This window comes from Arvicola amphibius, chromosome 6, assembly GCF_903992535.2.
Source record: "Arvicola amphibius chromosome 6, mArvAmp1.2, whole genome shotgun sequence".
Taxonomy (NCBI): domain Eukaryota; kingdom Metazoa; phylum Chordata; class Mammalia; order Rodentia; family Cricetidae; genus Arvicola; species Arvicola amphibius.
The window spans coordinates 84,411,336-84,429,489 of NC_052052.2; the positions used below are offsets into that span (position 1 = coordinate 84,411,336).

The following is an 18,154-nucleotide window of genomic DNA, read 5'->3' on the forward strand; positions in this document are numbered from 1 at the left end:
TGACTTGTAGAACACTATCAATATCTACAAAGGTTTGGTAATATAGATGCACTGGCAAGCACAGATCAGCTCTTAAGTTCATCTCGGTGTTTAAAATAGAGACTCTCATAAATACATTGTTTTGGCATATATTTGAATGTAATTCTCAATTGCACTCTTTCCCCACATATTTTCATGTTTTTATTCTTATTGTAACAGCGCCTAGTAGACTTTAGTAGGCCATGAGACCTCAGCACAGCTGACTCCATGGTGGAGTACCAGGAAGGTGTAAACACAGCATGTAGACAGCCCCACCTGGTAAACCTAAAACAAAGACCTAATCCTAGTACATTAAGCTTGGAAAGTCTCTAAATGCACTAATCTTTATTTTTGGATTCTGGAGTTCTGCTTCTAGATAGCTATTCTTGCTCACTGAAGTATGTCCAAATATGGTTTTTGTGCTTTAAAGGATATGGTTGTTGTGCTTACCAGCCCACTCTGAGAAAGGCTCGGGGCCACACCAGGATCCTGAACACCCAGTATAATAGTTGGTTGATAATGAAGACACTCTGTTAACTTAAACTCACGTCTGAACTGTATTCTCTAGTGAAAACCTTAAATCACTTATGCCAAAATGTATTATTTCATATAAAGTAATATTTATTAAATGTTAATATAAGGTTTAAAAACTATTTTTCAAGTTTTATTCTTAAAGAGTATACTGGCGTGTGACTTGCACTGATGCTTAAATTAAAAATTCAAAATAATTTTGTAAAGCTCAATGTGAAAATCCACTGGGATTTAGATTATGTACACCAAACTTACATGTGAGTTAGGGGAAGGTTTCATTTCTGTGGGATTTCCATCCTGCATATTTTCCTGCTATATTCAGTTCTTTTTTTCCCAGAATTTCCAACAAAATGTGATAGACTTTATGATTAAATTCCTGCTCTGTTCCGAATTATTTCTATACATTTAATGTATTTATGGCTATATATTTTATTTTATTTTATAATTTTTGGACAGGTCACTTATTTTCTTTTCTGTCTTAGTTATTGTAAAGAAGGTAACAGCTGTAACCTTGTCTCAAAGTAATAAAGAAAATAACTAAAATTGAAATACAATTTTAATGTATATCAGATAATGTTTTGATACTAAATTTGTAATTTATTTATTAATATTTTTAAATAAAATATTTAAAATTAAAAAAAACTAAGAAAGTTGCAATATTCACTACACTATGTGAAGATAAGCAAGGCACTCACAACACCGCAAAAAATAAACAATGGGACAGTGGACAAGAGAATAGGACTGCAGTCTTAGAGATGATGGAAAGTGTGCTGCCTGGGACTTGCTAGCAAAGAATAACACACACACACACACACACACATGCGCACACACATGCACACACACACACACACACACACGCGCGCGCGCGCGTGCGATGACAGTCAATGAATGAATGTAGTTAGCTACATACAAATGTTCATTTTCATGAAAGAATAGAGACTAGCACACTAAGCCACCAATAATTATTTCTGACTATGAGTTTATAAGCATGTTTTCATTTTACTATTTTAGCTTACTTTCATTTTCTAAGTTTTCTACAACAGATTAGGTATATTTTAAAATAAAAATTGAAATTTCCATCACAAAAATGGAGAGACATATGGTTAACTATCCAATAATTAGCTGCTACTGTGTTGTGAATTTCTAAGAGCCTGCAGAAAAAAGAGCCAGGAGCTGTTGTATACAAGTGGCTGTGCTATGCTGGCCTGCCCATCTAAGAGGAAGGCATGGATGGTGGAGATTTAATGAGCATTCCTTATCAGAATGTCTTTAGTTAAATTCAGCTCAGTACTGTGTCATCAAGAATATGCATTACATTGGGTGCATGGGAACCATGGGAGAGGGCTGAAGGGGAGGGGAGAAGAAGGAAGGGGAGCAGAGAAAAATGTATAGTTCAATAAAATCAATTAAAAAAGAATCTGCATTGCATGCCTTTGGAGATGGCTCAGTGGTTAAGAGCAATTGACCACTCTTCCAGACCTGGGTTCAATTCCCAGTACCTACATGGCAGCTAGCTATCTGTAACTCCAAGAACTGACACCCTCACACAGACATACATGCAAGGCAAAGCATCAACACACATAAAAATAAAAATAAATAAATAAAAAGGAAAGAAAAGAATAAATGAACCTGTATTAGAGATGTCAGAGTTGGCTCACTGCTTATGAGCACTAGCTGTTCTTCCAGCACCACAGGGCAGCTCATGATCATCTGCAGCCCCAGTGCAGGGGATGTAATGCCCTCTTCTGGCCTCCAGAGGGCACCAAGCATGCACACTGTATGCAACCAAAACGCCCATACACACAAAAATGCAAATTAAAAATTAAAAATCTGAATTAGAGGAGGGCATAGAAACACACACTTTTAACCATAGTACTTATGGGACAGAAGGGGGCAAATCTCTCTGAGTCCCAGGCCAGCCAGGGCTACAGAGTGAGAATGTATCTCCATCCTCATCATCAGTTGGAGCAGGTGCATTAGCCAATGAACCAGCTAAGCCCTGCAGGTTGTCCTAATGTGCATGTGTGTTGGAGGATTTGGAGGGCTATAGGGTGCGGGAGTCAAGCAGTGGTAGAAACGTCAGGCTGGGTCAGCACTGCTGCACCGGCAAGGAGGTCACCCTGTCGCCAGGCTGCTCACAGCACCAAGAGAAACAGGTCTTGCATTTTACTGAATACAGGGTGAAAAGGTCACCCCAATAAAAAGTAAACAAATGGAAAGAAGTCCTGGAAATATGTGCATTACCTCTGAGGAAGTCATGCATGTGTGAGCACCCTCTCAGGGAGATGCATGGACAGGCAAACCTCTAAGTGTGAGCCAGGTGCAGAACGATGGGGTAGGGTGACACTGAAAAACTGAGAATGGAGATCTCCCATGCTCTTGGATAGGCAGGCCCAACGTAATAAAAATGGCAATCTTACCAAAAGCAATCTACAGATTCAATGAAATCCCCATCAAAAACCCAACACAATTCTTCGCTGACCTCGAAAGAACAATACTCCACTTCATATGGAAAAACAAAAAGCCCAGGATAGCCAAAACAATCCTGTACAATAAAGGAACAATTCCGGAGGCAATACCATCACTGACTTCAAACTCTACTATAGAATATGCAATACTATCGGATATAGAATACAGTAATAAAAACAGCTTGGTATTGTCATAAAAACAGACAGATGGACCAATGAAATCAAATCAAAGACACCAATATTAATACACACAACTATGAATACCTGATTTTTGACAAAGACGCTAAAATCATACAATAAAAAGAAAGTATCTTCAGCAAATGGTGCTGGCATAACTGGATATCAATATGTAGAAGAATGCAAATAGATCCATATCTATCCCCATGTATCCTCAAGTACAAATGGATCAAAGACCTCAGCATAAATCCAGTCAAACTGAATCTCACAGAAGAGAAAGTGGGAAGTAGCCTTGAATGCTTGGACACAGGAAACCACTTTCTAAATATAACCCGAGCAACAATAAATAAATGAGACCTCCTGAAACTGAGAAGTTTTGTAAGGCAAAGGACACAGTCATAAGACAAATGACAGCCAACTGAATGGGAAAAGATCTTTACCAACCCCACATCAGACAGAGGACTGATCTCCAAAAATATAAAGAACTCAAGAAACTAGACATCAAAATACCAAATAATCCAATTAAAAAATGGGGTACAGATTGAAACAGAGAATTCTCAACAGAAGAATCTCAAATGGCCAAAAGACACTTAAGGACTCGCTCAACATCCTTAGCCTCAGGGAAATGCAAATCAAAATGACTTTGAGATACCATCTTATACTATTAAGTATTAAGAATGGCTAAGATCAAAAACACTGATGATAGCTTATGTCGGAGAGGATGTGGAGTAAGGGGAATACTCCTGCATTGCTGGTAGTTGTGCAAACTTGTACAGCTGCTTTGGAAATCAGTATGACAGTTTCTCAGAAAATTGGGAATCAATCTGTCTCGAGACCCAGCGATACCACTCTTGGATATACTCAAAGGATGCACACTCATGCCACAAAAACATCTGTTCAACTATGTTCATAACAGCACTATTCATAATAGCCAGAACACGGAAACAATGTAGATGCCCCTCAGCCAAAGAATGGATAAAGAAAATGTGGTACATCTACATGATGGAGTAGTACTCAGCACTAAAAAAAAAATGGCATCTTGCAATTTGCAAGCAAATGGATGGAACTAGAAAAAACCTGAGTGAGATAACCCAGACACAGAAGGACAAACATGGCATATATTCACTCACAAGTGGATTCTAGACATAAAGCAAAGGATAACTGCCTACAGTCCACTACCCCAGAGAAGCTAGGCAACAAGGAGAACCCTAAGAGGAAAATACATGAATTACCCCTGGGAAGGGGAAATAGACAAGAATTCTTGAGAAAACTGAAAGCATGTTGGGGGGAGGAAGGATGGAAGGGAAAGGGAGAAGGGTTATGGGGAGGAGGACATGAGGGAACGGGATGGTCAAGATGGGGGAAGGACAGAGAGGGAGAGCAAGGACAGTTATCTTGATTGAGAGAGCCATAACAGGGTTAGCAAGAAACCTGGCACTAGGGAAACTCCCTGGAATCCACAAGGATAAGCAATAGTCAAGAGGGTACCTGAACTAGCCTTCCCCTGTAACCATATTGATGATTACCTTAATTGTCATCATAGAAACTTCATCCAGCAACTGATGGGAATAGATGCAGACATCCACAGTTAGCACTGAGCCGAACTCCCTGACTCCAGCTGAAGAGAGGGAGGCTCGATATTATGAACAAAGGGGTCATGACCATAATGGGCGTACCCACAGAAAACAGCTGACCTGAGCTAGTGGGAACTCACTGACTCTGGACTGACAGTAAGGGAACCTACCTAGGACCAAACTGGGCCCACTGAACGTGGGTGACAGTTGTGTAGCTTGGGCAGTCTGTGGTACCACTGGAAGTGGGGCCAGATTTATCCCTCGTGGCTTTTTGCAGCCCATTCTCTTTGCTCAGCCTTGATATAGGGGGAAAGGCCTTGGTCCTGCCTCAAAGACATGTGCCAGATTTTGTTGACTCCCCATGGGAAGCTTTATCCTCTCTGAGTAGTGGATGGAATATGTGGGAATGTGAAAGATGGGGGGGGAATGAAAGGAGGGGAGGAAGAAGAAACTGGGATTGGTATATAAATGAGAAAAGATTGTTTTAAAATAAATTAAAAAAACAGAATGGTCAGAATGGTTTAAATGGTCGCACATGACAGAGAGAGAGAGAGAGAGAGAGAGAGAGAGAGAGAGAGAGAGAGAGAGAGAGAGAGAGAGAGAGAGAGAGAGAGAGAGATATTCACATAATCATTGCATAATTAGACAGACCCAGACAGTAAGCTACATGTAGTCATGTGGACATAGAAAAGGCTTCCAAAACACTCTCAAGCAGAAGGAAAAGTGAGAGAGCAGCAAGCAGGATACATTGAAACCCAAACCATGTGCATTCTAGTGCTCATGTATGCCCACAAATGAAAAGGAAAAGCCAAGCTGTAGCAGTTGTGCTTTCAGTGAGAAGACTGTCCAGCTAAGGAGGAGAAGGGAGGACAAGATTTCTACTCTGTATTTGGCCCTTAGAACTGTTTCTGTTTTATGAACATGTATTTTACTATTCATGTGAGTTTTAAAATATAGTATTTCTACTCAATAAAAGATGAAGAAATATTTGAACATATTTCATTCTGTTCATCTTTCCAAAAATTTAAACAGATGTAGAATCAACCAAATTTTTACAATAAAAAAATGTTTGTTGGGTATAGAGGCACAGATTTCTCATCTCAGAGATGGAGAGGGTGAGGTGGAAGAATCAAGAGTTCAAGACTAGTCTAAGCTATTCAGCAAAATCTTGCTTCCTGCCCCAAATTATTACTTTTTTAATTAAAAAAGAAAAAAAGGAGGTCAGGAAGATAGCTCATGGCGCTGTGACTGGCATGTGAGACCCATGTTCAATTCCCAACACAAAGTGAGAGGGGTGAAGAGTAAGAAAAGGAAGATGGGGTTTATCTGAGCTACTGACACCATCCATAAAGGTTCAGTCATAACAGTTCATAAAACATCTGTAATTCCTTCTGCAGTGTGTGATTTGTGGTAGAGGAAAAACAGGCGAAAAGAATGGTTTCCTGACTAAAGTACTTACTTCATACATATATAAAACATATCCCAGTAACATTAGCCACTACCCCCTTGTCCCTCTCTAACCTACACACCAAGCCCCCATCTCTCTTTCATATCTGTTTTGTTTTTGTAAAGCACTTTTTTTGCTGACAAAGGTTTCTGTTCTGCCTGGTCCCATAATCATTCATTCCCAAAGAAACACACAGAGGCCTACATTAATTATAAACTGGTTGGTCTATTAACTCAGGCTCTTTATTAATTAACTCTTACATCTTATATTAACTCATAATTCTTGTCTGTGTTATTCATATGGTATGGTACCTTTTATTTTCATCTTGCTTCCTCTGTGTCTGGTTGATGACTACAGACTGAGCCTTTCCTTTTCCCAGAATTCTCCTAGTCTGGTGGCCCTGCCTAGCTACTGGGCAATCAGCGTTTTATTAAACCAATACAGTGACAAATCTTTACAGGGTACAAGACCATTGTCACACAACACTCCCCCCCCCCTTTTTTTAAAACAAGAACTCTGAATCTAGTCTCCTTTGTTCAGCTTTTTTCCTGACCATTATCCATAATAACTTATCCATAATATCCATAATAACTGCAGTCAACGCTCTAAACAAAGACAAACATCCATAATCAATTTTAGGGGATGTGGGTGTAGTTTTCTAGGCTACTTCCTGCTGATTGGGGGCACTTATAATCTTATGGGGACCTAAAGAAAATATAATATTATGGTCAATCCTGAATGGAATATTCTGTGAGGCTTGATCAACTCAACCAGCAGTCTTGAGGTTTTTCTAGATGTAGAACTCAGAGAAAACTCTACTAGAGATCCTCTGAAATGTTGGATCATCTGGGTCACCTACTCCTATTGGAGATTTTTCAGAATGTCTTGGTCCATCAAACCACATTTGTCTGGAAGGAATCCACAGGTTCTCACCTTCTGTGGAAACAAAAGCAGAACCTTTTTCCAAAGCAACATATCCTTAGACCCAAATTTTGAAGTCAAGATACCTTTAAAAAATATATATATATATATATATATATATATATATATTGGTTTAGCTTAGCATCTCATACAATGAGATGTCTCTCTGAACTTAGCTCATTCACAGCCAAAAAATTAAAAGAAAATATAACAATATACATAATCCATACTCTCTATGTATATTCCATCTTTATGTGGCTTATTTTTTTTTACTCCTTTAATCTATGACTGTCTGTACTCTATCTCTTTAAAGATTTTGTTTTATTTTTTAAAATCATTCACCTTAAAAAAAAAACTATTTCTCTCTCCCAAGCCTATGTACATTTATCTAACACTGTGACCCATTTAGAGGTCTTTTACATCTGAATTTGTCTTTACTGCATATCTGTAATAATTTTCTGACCAGGAGCACTTTAAAAATGGTAGGCAGCTTGGCCCCAGGGCCCTGGATGCTGGCTCCACCTCTCTCAGGCTTTCAATATGGCAGAGGTAGTTCACCATCTGCTCTGGGACTGCTGGGTGGAAGCTATCCTCACGACCACAACTCTGGGCACACAGCACATAAACCCTTTCTATCTGAGTAAAAGCTAAATCTGCCACGTATCACACTGCGTAGCCTGGAAATATCCTGCCTGTGCACGTCTAGCAGACCTGATCCCACTGCCTGCACAGGCAGGGACTGCTGAGCCACAGGCATGGTCTCAGTTACTTTCCTCCTGACTCCCAAGTGGGCACACAAGCATCCAGACCCAAAGTGGATGGTGGGCATCAACCCCCAAATGGAGCCAAAGCTGTTCCTGTAACTAGCACAAACCAGAAAGCCTTCCTTAAAGAAATGGCACAATTCTTGCCACTAAAGGTGAGTCAGGAAATCTCTTAAAGGAGCTGCATCTCTGCTTGCCGCCAGAGTGTGTTTGTGTATGTCTAAAATTCCTTCCCAAACTCTCTCAAGTTTTAAGTGAATTTAGTTGGCCATGTTTGAACCAATTGTTGACAGAGGTTTCTGTCCTGTCCGATCCCGCAGTGTCTGAAGATATTTCTGATCATCACAGGTTGAGGTTGGAGACAAGTGGAGGGTGCTACTAGCATCTCATGGACAGAGTCTAGGGAGGCCCTACATCCTACAATAGGACAGCCCACACAAGAAAGTATTGCTCATCTCAGAATATCAATACTGTCAGTTAAGAAACCCTGCTCTAACTCTAAAATTTTAATACTATTTTGAATATGAAAATAAGACTTCAAAAAAGTAAAAGTCAACAATATAGATCAGGGATGTAGTTCAGTGGAAGAGCACTTGCCTAGCAGATACAAGGCCTTGTGTTCCATACCCACCACTCCCCCACAGATAAGAATTAAATGTATGGCAGGGAAGTGGTGGCGCACACCTTTAATCCCAGCACATGGGAGGCAGAGACAGGCAGATCTCTGTGAGTTTGAGGCTATCTTGGTCTACAGAGCGAGTTCCAGGACAGTCAGAGCTGTTACACAGAGAAACCCTGTCTCAAAACACCAAAAGAATTAAATGTATTATTTTACAAGTAAAATTAAATAAAAAATGTGAATTTGTAGTCTTACAAATTCATGTTAGAAACCTAGTTACCAATTTTGTTGCCCCATACAGGTTAATTTGTATTTCTAACTAAACACAAATCTTTTAGGATTTCTGTTAAAACTAATCAATTTAGTCTGAGTGCTCTGCCCTCTATCGGTCTGGTAGAGAGAGTTGCAGAGAATCACCAGACATCAGTTTCAGTCACCTCACTTCTGTCTTTAACACCATTTATCCCAAATCCTGGTCCCATCACAGAGACTTGGATTGGTATACAGTCATGCATATTGTGAAACATTAAGCAAAACCACTAACAACACAGAGATATTACAGGGACTAAAAGTTTTATTTAAACTATTTCCCCATTTTAAGAATAAAACCTATTGTAAGCATATAATCCTTTTTAACTTTTAATATAACCTCTCTCTCATAACTATAATAAAGTGACCACAGGAGAGAGAGCAGAAGCAGAGCGAGGATCTTAGTGGCTCAGAGCACTGCTCTAGGCTCTGTCCTAGCACTGTGATAGACACTGTGGCCAAAACCAATCACAGTTCATCACTGGGGGAAGTCAAAGCAGAAACTTAAAGGCAAGGACTGATGCAGAGACCATGAAGGAAGGCTGCTTACTGGCCTGCTCATGGTTAGCTGCCTTCCTGATACCTCACAGGACCCCCTGCCCAAGGGTTGTACCAACTACACAGGACTGGGCCTTCTTACATCAGTCACTAATTAAGAAAATGCTTCTCAGACTTGCCTATAGGTCAGTCTTCAAGAGGTATCCTCTTGAGGATTCTTCCTCTAGATGTCCATAGCCTGTGTCAACTGCCCAAAAAACAAAACAAAAAACACATGCACAAGTATGAACCCTGACACAGTTAGGGAACCTACTCTGGTAGTGATCCTGTATGTGATGTAGGTCTCCATTGTACAGACATGCTTCTTAGGATCATCAACCGTGACAAAGAGATCTCTAGTTCCACCATCAATGTCATCATCAAGCTGGAGTCTGTTCAGAAGGGAAGATGAAGACGCTGGGCTTGAAGTGCCGGCTGGAGTACCACCATTGGGCAAAATGAGATCCTGGAAGAAAAGAACAGTCTTAAAAATCACACGAATGGAGAACCTCACCGAACCACAGCTGCTGCAGCCACACTATGAAAAACCTTAAAAACAACTGCCAATGCACTCGTGTTTCTCTTCACTCCATGTGTCTTAAATGAACAGGTCACAGGAGGATTTATACACCTGATTTATCCACAAACAATAGCTTCTCCCTGTGTGTGCATGTGTATATGTATGTGCACTTGCTGATGAAATTATCTATCTTTCTTGTACATGTGTAACATGTGTGTGCACATGTATAACTGTGTGCATGTGCTGATTCAATTATCTGCCTTGTGCATGTGTACACATGTGTGCATGTGGTGGTGTAATTATCTATCTGCCACATGCATGTGTACACGTGTGTGCAGGTGCTGGTGTAATTATCTATCTGCCTTCTCTTCTCTGATCTACAGAGACTCTATACCAACTCTCCTGGGTTTATCCCTAGGGACCTCAGCCAGTAACCTTGAGGAATAGTCACATATAATATGAAATGCCCTGACCACTACAGGAAAGGGAGAGTCAGGCAATCAAATCCTGTCACAGCCAAATCTGGTCAGATTCCTTCCTCCTGGGACTACTTAGCTAGGGAAAACGCTGTCACCTCTCACTCCAGGGTGTCCCCTGCAGTAGTTGAGCATATAGGAACAATGGACAAGACTCAAGTGTCTGAAGTCTCCAGAGCAGTGATGCTACTGCTCCAACTGACCAATAACAGCCTTGCAAGATCAGCAGGTCAGCCATGACCCCTCTCCATGAGGATGCAGACTGAAGATCTAGCCTGCCCTAGTGTTTGATATGCCAACAGTTGAGCCTGAGTTCCTTACTAAACTGAATTGCTTCATGGAAATTTTCCAGCCCCTTGGCAATTCTTCGTCTCCATTCTCTGGTCATAAATTCTTCTGGGTAAACATGAATCTTCTGTTTTTAAAGCCATTCAGGTAGAGCCAACATTTTTTTCTTCAGGATCATAAGTTTATCACAAAATGACTTTCAAGATCCTGCCCCACGAGAAATAAGTGTACTAAGAAAGCACTTAGATCTTAGGGGTAACAAGCGAGGGTTAGGTGAAGTGAACAGTCTAGGTGTCTCTGCCCAGCAGAGACCTCAGGAGTGGAGTTTGTTGTGCTCTGACCTGGATTCTCAAGCAGGCATCTCATGGTAGCAACATGAGCTGCAGACACTGCAAACACAGAGCAAGTGCTCTTAGCTAAGTTATCATCAGTCAGTTCTCCACACCACAGTTAGAGTCCTTCTTAAAAAATCAAATCTAAGGCTAGAGAGAGGACTCAAAAGTTCTGAGTACTTGTTGTTAGCAGAGGGCATCCACATAGTGTGCCTCACAACTGCCGGGAACTCCAGCAGTGAGGGACCTGATACCCTCTTCTGGTGTCCTCAGGCACCAACACTCATGTATACAAACTCACACACAGACACACATATGTATATAATTTAAAATAAATAAATGAATATAGAAAGTTCCAGGACAGGCAAGAAACTCTGTCTCTTATAGCAACACAAAACAAAACAAAACCCACTCACTGCTGTAAAATGTCAACGCTCGCCTGTAAGAACACTCCTTCCTCTGTCCCCTGTCCCTCACCCTTCACCCAAGAAAGACACACAGAGAAAACTGCATTCCCTCACAAATTCCTCTGGTTCAAAAAATTCCAATTTCAAGATCTGTTATAGCCAGTGGTTGGCAAGATAATTAACATACACATACATCTCTGGCAAGATTTTCTGTTATGTTAAACATGAAGTTCATAAAAGCAGAGTGGCGAGCTTGGGGGAAATGGGATAATTGAGATGGAGGAAGGGTGGTTATGGGAGCAGGGAAGAAGTTATCCTAACCAAAGGAGCCATTTTAGGGTTGGCTAGAGTCTTGGCTCTAGAGGGATTCCCAGGTGTCCAAGGGGATTTCCCCAACTAAGTCCTTGGGCAGCAGAGGAGAGGGTGCCTGAACTGGCCTTATCCTATAGCCACACTGATGAATATCTTGCATATCACCATAGATCCTTCATCTGGCGAGGGATGGAGATAGAGACAGAGACCCACATTGGAGCACTGGACTGAGCTTCCAAAGCCCAGATGAAGAGCAGAAGGAGGAAGAACATGAGCAAGGAAGTCAGGACCGCAAGGGGTGTGTCCACCCGTGGAGACCATGGGACTGATCTAATGGGAGCTCACCAAGGCCAGCTAGACTGGGTCTGAATGAGCATGTGATCAAACCGACTCTCTGAACATGGCTGACAATGAGGGCTGACTGAGAAGCCAATGATAATGACACTGGATTTTGATTCTACTGCATGTACTGGCTTTTTGGGAGCCTAGTCTGTTTGGATGTGCACCTTCCTAGACCTGGATGGAGGGGGGCCTTGGACTTCCCACAAGGCAGGGCACCCTGACTTCTCTGGAGAAGTAAGGAGGATGAGAGGAGGTGGAAATGTTAAATACATAAATTAAAAAAAGACCCCCCCCCAAAAGCAGAGTGGCCTCTCCTGGGAGTCAGTATGGATTCAGAAAAAACACTAGTCATGCTAACACAGTCCAGTTTCTTTTTTGACACCGAGTAATGTGGGTAACATGAAGACCCATTTCAGAAGAGTCCAGCAAAGCAGATCAAGGCAACCCACAGGGGAGGACAGCACTTATCCACAGCCTGCACCTGCCCAGTTTGTCCTAAGTCATGGATACAGCAGAGACCTGAAGAATGAATATGTCCTACACACATTGAACAGAGCACTCCTGACTGATGATTTTGCTGTAAAATTCAATTTAAAGTCACTCAAAGGGAAAAAACTCCAAAGTAGGCTTGTCAAAGACACTCAACAAAACAGGGGACACAACAAAACCTGAAAAGTGGCCAGGTCTGATGGTGTTTACAGCAGCAAGACAGACAATATACTATACATTCCTTATAGAAATTATAAATCCAAGCTGGGTAGAGAGCAGAATGCTTGCAATCCTAGTACTGGGGTGGGAGAAGCAAGGATGAAAAGTTTGAGACCAGTCTGCATTCTATAGCAAGGTTCTTCTTAAAAAATAGACTCTAGACAGACAGGTAAAAATTATAAATCTAGACTTCTAGACAATCTCAATAAGTTAACCGCCACAGCTAACTTCCTCCCCATCCTACCACTAGATGCTAACCTAGCACCTAAAGAATGGGACAGAAAAGTGATGTGATTCTGGGAACCAGGAGAGGGTGCCACCCAAGGACCAGGCTTTCTAAAATTCTCTACAAGATATAATGAGGGCACTGCTGCAAAGGGGCCCGAGAGACAGCTTTAATAGAGATGTTCTGAGACTATTTCACTGTCATTGAGGCTTGCAAAAATGTAGAAACTATCTTTACCTCAACCCCTTCATAAGTAGCCTAATTTGAAAATGCAGTTGTAGGGGCTCATGGTGGGGTGTGGCAGACAGGACAGTGAGACAAAGTAAGGCTTCTGGCTGAGGATCACCAGCAGGGGTGCCCTTCCCACAAGGCTTTGTGTAGCTTAACGGGTTGATGAACTGGTCAGACACAGCTGAAAGCACTGAGGGGCGTTGGGCTCTGCGCTGAAGACTGCACTGGGAAGGGAAACTGAGATGAGTCAGACCACCTTTCACTAACTGCCTTCCATCCCCATCCTTATTCTGTTTGCTCAGATGTTTAGAAGGGAAGACTCCAAAAAGACAGTTCAGCAACATCAAGCAGAAACAGGCAATGCAAGTTGGAAAGATGGCTCAGTGGTTAAGGGTCCCTGTTGATGAGAGGACCCTGGTTTGATTCCCAGCATGCACATCAAACCATCTGCAACTCACAGTTCCAACATATTCAGCAGGTATGCACGTGGTGCATATACATGAATGCAAGCTAAATATTCATACCCAGAAAGTAAATAAATAATTATTTTTATTTTTTTAAAGACTGTATCAGGGAGCTGGTGAGAAGGTCCTGTGGGTAAGCGCACTGCCTGCTCTTCCTGAGGACCTGGGTTTGATTCCCAGCCCTGACATCACAGCTCGTGACCATCTGTAACTGCTGCGTTAGGGTCCAGTGCCTCTTCTGGCTCCTAGGGCACTTCACATACCTGACACACAGACATGCAAACAGAACATCCATACACATAAAATAAAAATAGTTTTTGAAAAGAATAGGGGCCTTGGTGTAGCACAGAGGGTAAGGGTCAAGGCACTTGCCACCAAGCCTGAATTTGATCTCATATTCTAGAATGTCAACTCCCAAGGTTGTCCTCTGACCTAGACACTTGTGACATGGCATGCATCTCCACCCCTTCATGGTCCTGCATACACAATAAATATGTAATATTTAAAAAAGAATGTATTAAGATCAAAACAAGTGAGTTCCAAGAAAGCAAGAAGGATTCAACATAAAGAAATGTATTGATGTTATTACTACACTAAGAATTGTACGCAGATGGATTATTGACGGCAACCATGTCCACAGATCCAAAGTGTTTACTGGTGCCATTCACTGGTAAATATGAGCCACTGTATTAAAATCTCTAAGTAAAATTAAGGATTTGGACAAGGAAAGTTCATAGTATATTAGATACTATCAGAAATACCAGCAATGAACTTCAAAAACCTTTTTCTAAGTGAAAGAAGCCAAACACCAAATGCCACGCATTTCATGATCTGCCTCTGTTAACTGCATAGACGTCCTCAGACACAGAAAGCAGACTTTTGGTTGCCAGGGCTGAAAGGAGCAGAGGATGGCACTGACGGCTCAGCGGGGATGTTGACAGAAGTATTTTGGAGTTAGACAGTGACAGTGATTTCACAGTACAAATCAACAGCTGACAACAGACTTCTTCTTGTGTAAATTATGTCTCAATAATCATGATACAATACAGCAAACAGTATGAAACACTGGAGGCACATCCACTAAATTCAGAGGGAAGAGCCTTTTTCAAGAAGGAGGAGTCCTGAGGGAGAGTCTCATGTAGGCCAGGCTGGCCCAGAACTCACTACATAGAGGAGGGTGACTTGAGCTCCAGATATTAGGCATCCCAGTGCTGGGATTCAGGTGCATGCCACCTCCCCCAGTGCTGATCCCCCCAGTAAGATCCTGACACCCAGAATCTGGAGACAATGCAATGATGCACTGAAAATACCTGAAAACATGTAGTAACCAGCCATACTGCTTCATGACAACTCAAGTTCCCCAAATTAAACCTAAATTTTAATACAAGTAACAGTAGGAAATGATAAATGCAAACAATGAGTTTACTAAATATTATTACGTGAAACCAGCAGATGATACAGAGGGGACAGTCAGTGTACGCCTGCTGCGGGATGTCTTTCTGCACACTATAAATATGTGCTGCTCTCATTGGTTGATAAATGAAGCTCATTTGGCCTACAGTCAGGCAGAATATAGCTAGACAGGAAAGACAAACTGAACACAGAAAGGAGAAGGGTGAAGCTAGGAACTGCAATACAGATGCAGAGGAAGCAAGATGACAATGTACTGAGCTAAACAGAGACAAGAAATACGCATTAATTTAAGTGTAAGTGTTAGTAATAAGCCTGAGCTATCAACTGAGCATTTATAAGTAATATTAAGCCTCTATGTGGTAATTTGGGAAGCAGCTACCAGGTATTTGACAGTGGCTGTGAGACACAGGAAAACTTCTGTTTACAGACATGTAAGTGACCAATACCTCCTGCAATAGGATCACACATTCTTAGTATTACCTAATGGTTTCTCACAGAAAAACACCCCCATACCACAGGCTTTGTGTTAGGTCATGTGACTTGCTCCAGCCAACGAAAGCAGCATAGGCCAGACCTGAGCTGAGCCTTAGAAACTCTTTTCTCTCCGTCTCTCGCTCTTTCCCCTCCACCTAGCACGTCCCCAGAAGGAACAGCTCCTTCAGAAATCAAGGCTTGGGGAGAATGAGCACAGCTGACTCAGTCAGAAAACACAACATGACCTAAAAATTAATGTTTCTTGCAAACTGTGGAGTATGGGAGCTGTTTATTACTTCAGTAAAGCTGACTAGTGCATATAATTATAAAATATCTATATAATCTTCTAAAATGTAGAGAGGAAATTATGAAACAAACAGTAGAGAATTTTAAAGACATTACCCATTGTAGCCCTGGAGCTATTCAAATGTCTTAACTAATATGTCCAAGTTCTTGGACCCTTCTTCCTTATTATTAGTAGCAAAAGGTTCAGTTTTTCCTACCGCTGACCTAGAAACACTATGTCAAATATTCTTCAAAACCTCCACAGCTGTTTCACACATTCACTAAGTCCTGGGACTAGCACAGTCTGTTTTCCAGGCTGATCCTGTCCGGGAATAGGCTTATACCTTCCTGCTCTGAATTCTGACCATTTTCTATATGACAAATCTTTCTTTTATGTGAGCTCATGGACCACGTGTTTCCACCCTCATAGGCTGATACAGCTTCCCTAGCTCTCCTATGAGAAAGCCAGCCCTTTAAATTGCATCCATCAGCCCAATGTAAAAGAACACCTTCAAAATAAATTTCAAAATCAAAGAGCCCCAGTCCACATTCTTTGGCAAAGTTTCCATGATCTGTTATTAGATTCTTGAAGAACTCTTAAGAATGTAGCCCTTGCTCTGGACATTCTTAGAAGCGAGGCTTTTGTCTAATTCTCAGATTAATTTAAACACGATTTCTACATGTCTTCTAAGGAGGAGCCACTATTTCAGGAACATACTGAGCATCTAAGAGATGCCAGCCAAAAAGACAATGCAGGGATATTGAAACACAGGACCAAGACCATCTGTGTTTACACAACTCAGTCTAGCTAGGGTATGGATGTCAAAACCTGTAATGATGATACAAAGCAATACTGGTTGTAACACTACTCTGCATCAAAGGTGAGAGCAAAGGGTGCTGAGACAGCATGAGAAGAATGAAGAGGTTTGCCAAATTGAAAAACAATGCTAGGGTAGTACACAGTCTGGACATTCCAGGCTAAGAAGCCATCACCATTAAAGGAAAAGAAGTATTCTCACAAGCTGTACCCAAATGAGCAGTAACTAAGAGTCACAGCAAGAAGACTGTCTACTACAAGTGCAATGGATGATCTTGGCTGTCAACTTGACAGGATTTAGGTGGTGGTCTGGGAGAAAATTGAGTCACCATGGAAACACACCTGCAGGCATGTCTGTAAGGAAGTTTCTAGCTAAGGTGGGAAGAGCCACCCTGGGCTGAGGCCCTGGCTGAATAAAAAGAATGGGAGCTGGGCATCAGGGCTCATCTCTCTCTCGTGAGCACGGATGTGATGTGACCAGCCACCTCATGCTCATGCCTCCATGCCTTTCCCATCCTGATGAACTATAACCTCATACTGTGAGCCAAAAGAAACCCTCCTTTCTTTTCTCAGGTATTTTGCTTTTCTCAGGTATTTTGTTTGGTCACTGTATGCACATGCCACCTAGCAGACTTCAAAGTCCAAGTAGACAGCTTTCTAAGAAGACAGAGTAAGCTTTCCCAACTCCACCTAAAAACACAGCTCTCCCCAAAAAAACCATCTCTCTTTTATGTCCATCTCCAAACTGCTCTCAGAATCCTGTCAACCAAAACCCACAAATATAAGCAAAATGTTCCTTCTTCTATCGGTACTTCTGCACCCACATCTCACAAGACCTTGGGGTATAGAAACTTTCAGAAGTCACCATACCTATTTGTTCTATAGTAAAAGGAAGACTCGGAAGTGACAGGCACAAGATTATTCAAGAGACATACAAAGAGCACAGTCTCATGCATGGCTGTGCAGCACCACACTTGTAGAGGGATATCCTCCAAGCACAAGAGCCATTAGCATCCTATCAGAGGAGTGGTGACCACCCAAAAGAGTCCTTCAAGACAGAGGCTACTGATGTGTCCCAGGGAAGAAAGGTCAATAGCCCCTTACCTGAGATTTGAGCCACTCCCTCCAGTATTCTTCCCTCCCAGCTGTATTCAATTCTACCCCCAACCTTCACAAGACGTAGGAGTTACTCAGGCAAGTGACCCACCTTTTGACATTGCAACACAAAATTGTCATCCACACAGTACAGGCTCAAGAAGCATCAATTAAATTAGAAAAAAATAACCCTGAAGATTTTAGTAGGTTTACAATTTTTGTTGGGCCCCATTCACAGCTATCCTGGGGTACATGCAGCCAATAGGGTGCATGCTGGACACACCTGCCAGCTAGAACATATAGAAAATAAACTAAAGGGTACTCCATCTATGCAGCTATGGTGAAAGGAGAAAGGGTAAGGCAGGGATGAGACTTTTTATGATATGGCTTTTGGGGGGT

At 41.7% G+C, this 18,154-nt stretch overlaps 1 protein-coding gene across 1 annotated transcript in view; it reads right to left on the reverse strand.

The window, feature by feature from the left end:
- The window catches only part of Snx30 (sorting nexin family member 30), a 104,495-nt gene that overhangs the window by 43,070 nt on the left and 43,271 nt on the right, over positions 1-18,154 (reverse strand). The window contains 1 exon segment of the mRNA XM_038333160.2: positions 9,640-9,831. Within this exon segment, the coding sequence (XP_038189088.1) occupies positions 9,640-9,831 (192 nt within the window).